Here is a 6,870-nt window from a genome sequence, read left to right on the forward strand (position 1 = left end):
TCTATATCTATATCTATCGATGATATGATGACTCAGTTTAGATTCGTTGTATTAAAAAAACTTCACAGAAATGGGACGTTTGGGCATATTATAGAACTGCGATCAATTCGCATTATAGTCTAACGAAAAATAATACGTTAAAATGCAAGCAAATGTTACGGAATACGGGTCAAAATTACGGGTCAAAAGGGGCTACTGAAAATCAGCGCTGCGCATTACGCGCAGCACACGCTGAGTAGTTACCCTTTTTAGCACCACACCGATTAATCATAAGTTCACTTTTTAATTTTAATTTAACTGTGTGTAAATGTGGCAGTGTTTAAATAGATAATAAAAAAGAATATAAATAAAACAAAAAAAAAAGTTCGACAGTTTGTAAATAAAAAAATACAAATATATATAAAATGGTTACTGCTTTGCTGACGGGGAGCCCTTTTTTCCACTATTATTGTTTTCATATTTTGTTTTAGATGTAAGTGTATATTATATTTTAAGTGGTGGCAAATAAATGTATTTCTATTTTGCGAATCAGATTATAATATGCCGGTTTACAGTCTTTCAGTGACATAACAAACAAATCAAATAGTAATAAACATACTTTCCGAAACTAAAACACACACTTTTATCAAATCATACAGACGAAACTTACAAAAGCGTTTTAAAAACACACGCAAAGCCGCATTTCCCAACGAGTACAACTCTACACTATACACCTCACAACCCCATCCAATGAACCATCCAACGGTATCATAGACCAAAGAAAATCAATGTCCCGTTCATATAATCACATCCGCGCTCCACGTACCCACGGCGGGAATCGAACCCGGAACTCCGCAGTGACATAATCGCTAACGTGTAACAATAACTGGGCTTTCACTTTTTGTGTCGCATCTGTTCTATTCAATGTTTATTCTATGGTAATCTGTTGCATTGTTATGAAAAAACATTGGTATTTATTTTGTTTATTTTATTTTATTAGTCTTCAACAAAAATTGTACTGGAAACTTAAAATAAATATATTAATAACAAGATAAAAAAAAAAAACAAAAAAGAGTACAATTTGTTGGGCGGCCTTATCACTCAGAAGTGATCTCTTCCAGGCAACCCGGGCAAAAGGTAACAAGCATTAATAGATTTAACTGGTATATTGATGTTAATAAATAAATAAATAAAATTAATCTGTTTGTTATGACAATTTGGTTATTGAATGTACGACGTATAAATTCGTATCGTAAAATATCGTATCGTATCCTACTAATATTATAAATGCGAAAGTTTGTAAGGATGTGTGTGTGTGTGTTTGTTGCTCTTTCACGCAAAAACTACTAAACCGATTGCAACGAAAATTGGTACGTAGACAGCTAGACAACTGGAATAACATATAGGCAACTTTTTATCGCGATATTCCTACGGGATACGGACTGACGCGGGTGAAACCGCGGGGCGCAGCTAGTAGGCTGCATGTTTATGTTTGTTTATATATATTTGTATTTGTTTGTTTATATTCAAACCTAGTCTAAAGTGATAATATGAAGCAAAAGAGTGTGTTTGTTTAACGCGTTATTCTCTAGAGTCTAGACTCTAGACCAATTTCGGAAATACTTTCACAGTTCTGTATGTACGTAAACCCGAGTGCTATAGTCTATATATGAAACACGGGCGAAGCGGACCGCTAGTGATGAATAAATCGCGTTAAAAAAGTGAAGTCCCGTGTCCCCCAGTGGGATATGGGGCAGATGATATTCATCTGTTTCGCTGATCGATTTTCCTTACGGACAATTAGGTGATCAGCCTTCTGTGTCCGAATGAGACATTTTATTGTGGGATTCGAACCCGGGACACCTCGGTTCTACGCTCACGCGTTAACCGCTGTAACAAGGGACAGGACAGGGACGGGATTTTAAACGCGATTAATTGACCGCCAATAAATCGTGTTTAAAATCCGTTAAATACTCATCTTAATAAATCGAACCTATTCACATAGTCAAGGACCACGCCTCAAACATTCCGTTAGCTCATCACTGCGGTACCGTTGCAAAAGCGATGTCTTAGAACTATCTTTAAAACATTATTCATTGGACGCACTTGTTACGGGAAAACGCCGTGGAATTTTCTTACATGGTACCTTTTTTTTTAATGTCATAACTGAGCTGGTTGTTCGCCTGATGGTAAGCGATCACCACCGCCCGTGAACATTCGCAGGGGTAGTGGATGTTTGTGCGTCAATCACGCTGAAAATACTGAACGGATTTTGACGAAGTTTGGTATGCAGACTGGGTATAAGCTGACTAGGGTGATAGGATACTTTTTATCGCGATTAAATGCTCCCTTGGGATAAAACGATACTCCCTTGGGATATATAATTTTCGCGGATTTGCACACTTTAAATTCTGAGTAGTTTATATCTATATTATAGATATTATTATACATACCAACCTTCCTCTTGAATTATAAAGATTATTAAGATTATTATAAAGATTTAAGCATACATAGGGACCGATAAAGCGACTTTGTTTTAAACTATGTATTGATTAAGAAAATAACAATTAACAAAGGATAACATAAAAAGAGGAGTGGACTGGAAAGGGTCGGGAAAAATGAGTCCAAAGCACCCCCACTAACCGGATGAAACACAGCAGCGTTCGCATGCTACTCTTTCACGGTGATCTTCTGTGGTACGTGGCGAAGGTACCTACCTACCCGGGATGCGAGCGAAGCCGCGTGCAACAGCCGGTTTTTAATTACAATTACACACATAAAATTCTTCAAAATCTTACGCAAGCACGCGTACAAAACCGAACGCCTCAAATGAAATTAGACGCCGGCCGTTTGACTTTCACCGGCTTTCGTTTTCCGAATGCTCGGCGCTGCGCACGCGCATGGTGGAATAACATCTCGTAAAATAAATCGAAATCGGCTCTTTCATAAGTGGCCGCCGCTTATCCCGGTGTTGACCGGGTTGATCCGGTGTAAGAAAAGATTTACAATTCTAACCATTTACCATTCTCTTATACACTGATTGGATCTCCCGTTTATATGAAGTTTATTTAACGTTTTGTAAATTAGATTATTTTTTTATTAACTTTACCTTATATAAATAAATGTATTTATTTTCTTTCTTTCTTTCTTTCTTTCTAACGGTAAAAGAATTTTGGTAACACAATGAACTTTTATGTAATCGAAGAGTATTAAACTAACAAAGAAACAACATTTTGTAAAAGTTCAAAAACTCGCGAAATTATGAAAACGGCTCAAACATTATAAATGTTATAATTTGATCAGCATATCTCGCAAATTCCCTTAGGATTACAGATATACTATGAATAAAAACAAATAAATAAACATCACTACATGGCATTAGGCAAAGTCGCTTCCCGCGTCAGTATCTATGTATGCTTAGATTTTGAAGGGGTTTTTTAATAGATAGAGAGATTCAAGTGCAATGTTTTGTATGTATAATGACATCAATTAAACTACTCCGAATTTAGCGCGTGCGAAGCCGCGGGCAAAAGCTAGTATAGCATAAGATAAATACCCGTTCATCTTGGGATGTGACGATGAGATAACGTTTGTGAGCGTATCAAAGAAACCCTTAGCCGACTACGGCAAAAGGAGGGCTAACGATTATGAACGGTATGTTTGTTTGTATGTATGTGAGTATGTTAATCTGTTCCTTCGTAACTTTTAAACTACTAATCATAGAGCCACAAATGATATATCATTAGAAGCGTCCGCATTGTCCGCTGGTTATAGGCTATGTGACGTCACACTCGATCGAATATGGCGCCCCCTGGAGGCAATTTAGTTTTACGCAGTCGGATTTTTGCTTTTTAAAACATTTTTTTCTTGTGACCATGCCATAGTTATAAGTGTAGCATCAGATCTTTCTAGACAAATAGTAGATAAAAATGGCCGAACAGGTCATTGGCACGCAGTCCTTGAACGTGTCAGCGGCTATTACAACTGAATTCGATACGGTGTAGCGGTTGGTCAGGCACGAGTTGGCGTTGATAGGAGCGGGTTCTGTATATTGATACGCTTTTATTAGCTCCACATGTTTGTTTGTATGTGACCGACTCCTTTAGAATCGATTTTTACTCACTTGAAACGGACATATTTCAACTTTATACATGGGACAATACAATAATTTCATGAGTTTTTCTTTGAATCCTGATTAGGATAGCTGGGATTAAATATCCTTTCGTACATAAATAGTGGTACATATATATGCCTATGTCACTCGGTGAAGTTGCAGCTTTCGAATGGTGTAAGAATTTTTGAAATCGGCCCAGCCGTTTCTGCGTGAGAACGTAACCTGTATACAAAAAGTTTCCTCTTCGTAATATTACTTAGTGTATATAATCTAACAAGCATCTATATATCTTACAACAAGCTGCGCCTTGTGGCTTTACTCGCAATTTCCATTGCCTCCCCACTCCTTTTTGACGTAACGTGACGTTCGATAGCCTAACCAATACAAAAACGATTTATCAATTCGAACCAGTAGTACTTGAGAATAGCGGTTTCAAACAAACAAATTCTTCAGCTTTACATATCATAAGTACAGATATGTTTTTCATTGCGGAACCCTAAAACGAGAAAAGATATACCAATAACAATTTAAACGACCATATTTCGAGATCGACGTAAGGTGTTTTAATAGGTTTTTTGACTCGGCTATGTGGGAGCGAAAAAAGATAATGAAATTGTTTATTTTTTGCGAGTTTTTATTACATAGAAGGTAGTTAGTGAATTTGTGGGTAAATGTAAGTGGTGAAACCGGCATGTCCAAGAATTAAAACGAGTTAACACATAGGTTATTTATTACGCGGGTACCTCGCGAGTGAAACCGCGGGTCCAGTTAGTGTTTCAAAATAAACCGCCTTCAAATAGTCACAATAAGACTTGATTTAATTGGGACCCACATAGGGTAGGCACCAGATTTCAAATAATAATCGGAAAGAATAAAAAGACGAATCATAATAATTGATTCACCCAGTGCAAAGTTATGAGGTAATAAACACCTGGAAAACGTCCTCTTTTTTGAAATCGGTTAAAATACACTACGATCTGAAAACTCGTTTTTGAAGTGAAACTTCTTTAGAATCGTTGTGATTTCAAACCTGATGCAACGGAAAAAACGACAGGTAAGAGACACAAATACAAAAATGTGTAGAATGAAGCCGGCAAAGAATGAGACAGAAATATACATACTATTTTATATTTTATATATATTCATCTCATTCTTCTGTCGATTTACTGAAGTTTCACTTCTATCGTGTGTGAATCGCACACACACCTTTTTTTTTTTTTAAATAACGAACACTCACCATTAATAACCTGTATAAGTATGGCGAACAGAACCGCGCCGATACCGCCCCGCGCCCGCCATTTCCCAGCGGCCATCTTGTTTAGCTGTCACACGCAAGTCTGACACATCTGTCACGTGCATCCGCGTCTATCCGCTGTTACATTTGTGTGGGTTTCCTGTAATGGAGGGAAAAAATGTATTACATTCGGGTGTTTTTTTTTTTTTTTAATGCCATGGCAGGCAACTGAGCTGGTGTTTCGCCTGATGGTAAGCGATCACCACTGCCCGTTAACATATGAGGAGGTAATGCCTGAAAGCGATGCCTGTTTTAAGGGGCTTAGGGGATGAGGAAAGGCTGGAGGACAGAGAACAAGAAATGGACAAATATGGGTGAGGTTTAGTGAAAAATAAAGAGATTTGATTTGATTTGATTTGACAGCCGTCTCAAAAAAAACTCAAACCATTACTCGACCATCAAATACAGTTAATATATACTGTAGTATTTACATAGGTATAGACATTGCTACAACTTAATATTCAGGGTTTGTCCACACGGCATAAATCAAATTAACATTCTTTTATCGTTTGACCCATCGTTACGTATGGTTATCGAACCGTTTGTTGGTTACGTACTATATAAAACATAACTGTGACATAAATTAACTGACGAAACGTTTATATAAAGAGCGTCGTTAAATAGCTTCGGCCGGGAGAAGTCTGAAAATTTTAGCCCCCTAAGTATAAGGGTGTTAATAGTTTGACTTGTATGTCTATCTGTCCGTTGCACTATAGCATAGTAAACAGAGCGACTTGTTCTGATCTGTTGGTGACCCCGTGACCAGGCTATGTGAACTTGGCACCCGACTTAAAAAAAATTCACATTTTTTTGCTCCATTCGATAGATTTAGATATGTAGTCGTAAGTAGTGAAGATAATTTCGTAAGTAGTAGCACCAAAAAAAAATTATAAGGGTTGAAAAAAAAGTCATCCCCCGAAATTGCAAAAAAACTTTTTTTCCGGTGGTTTCTTATAGAAATGGGTTTGTAGTGGATTGTAGTGAAGTTCTTTTTGTTTGTAGTAAAACAAAAATTGAAAAAAAAAATATTATAATTTAAGAGAATTTTTCCAAACCGCTCTTCCCTACACAAAACTAATTTGGAGGAGAATGCTATTACTACAAACGTTAAAAAAGATAGATAAATGTACCTAGAGGTTTGTAGTGGACGAGTTTTCGTTTGTAGTTAGATAGAAAATAAATTAGAGAGGTAAAATCGAAAATAATCGATTTTGGAGTGATTTCCTCTTAATTACTTCCGGTAAAAGGATATCCCGATTACTACAAACGTTAAAAACGATTGATAAATGTATGTGGAGGTTTGTAGTGGACGAATTTTCGTTTGTAGTTAGATAGAAAATGAATTAGAGTGGTAAAATCGAAAATAATCGATTTTGGAGAGATTTCATCTTAATTACTTCCGGTGAGAGGATTTCCCGATTACTACAAACGTTAAAAACGATTGATAAATGTATGTAGAGGTTTGTAGTGGACGAATTATCGT

At 36.8% G+C, this 6,870-nt stretch overlaps 1 protein-coding gene across 1 annotated transcript in view; it reads right to left on the reverse strand.

Annotated features, from left to right (window-relative positions):
• LOC119836379 overlaps positions 1 to 6,870 on the reverse strand; it is a 31,019-nt gene that overhangs the window by 16,927 nt on the left and 7,222 nt on the right. The window contains exon 2 of the mRNA XM_038361683.1: positions 5,331 to 5,487. Within this exon, the coding sequence (XP_038217611.1) occupies positions 5,331 to 5,406 (76 nt within the window). The 5' untranslated portion in view covers positions 5,407 to 5,487. The remainder of the gene's footprint in view (positions 1 to 5,330; positions 5,488 to 6,870) is intronic.

Source organism: Zerene cesonia, chromosome 24 (assembly GCF_012273895.1).
Source record: "Zerene cesonia ecotype Mississippi chromosome 24, Zerene_cesonia_1.1, whole genome shotgun sequence".
In the NCBI taxonomy this organism is placed as follows: Eukaryota; Metazoa; Arthropoda; class Insecta; order Lepidoptera; family Pieridae; genus Zerene; species Zerene cesonia.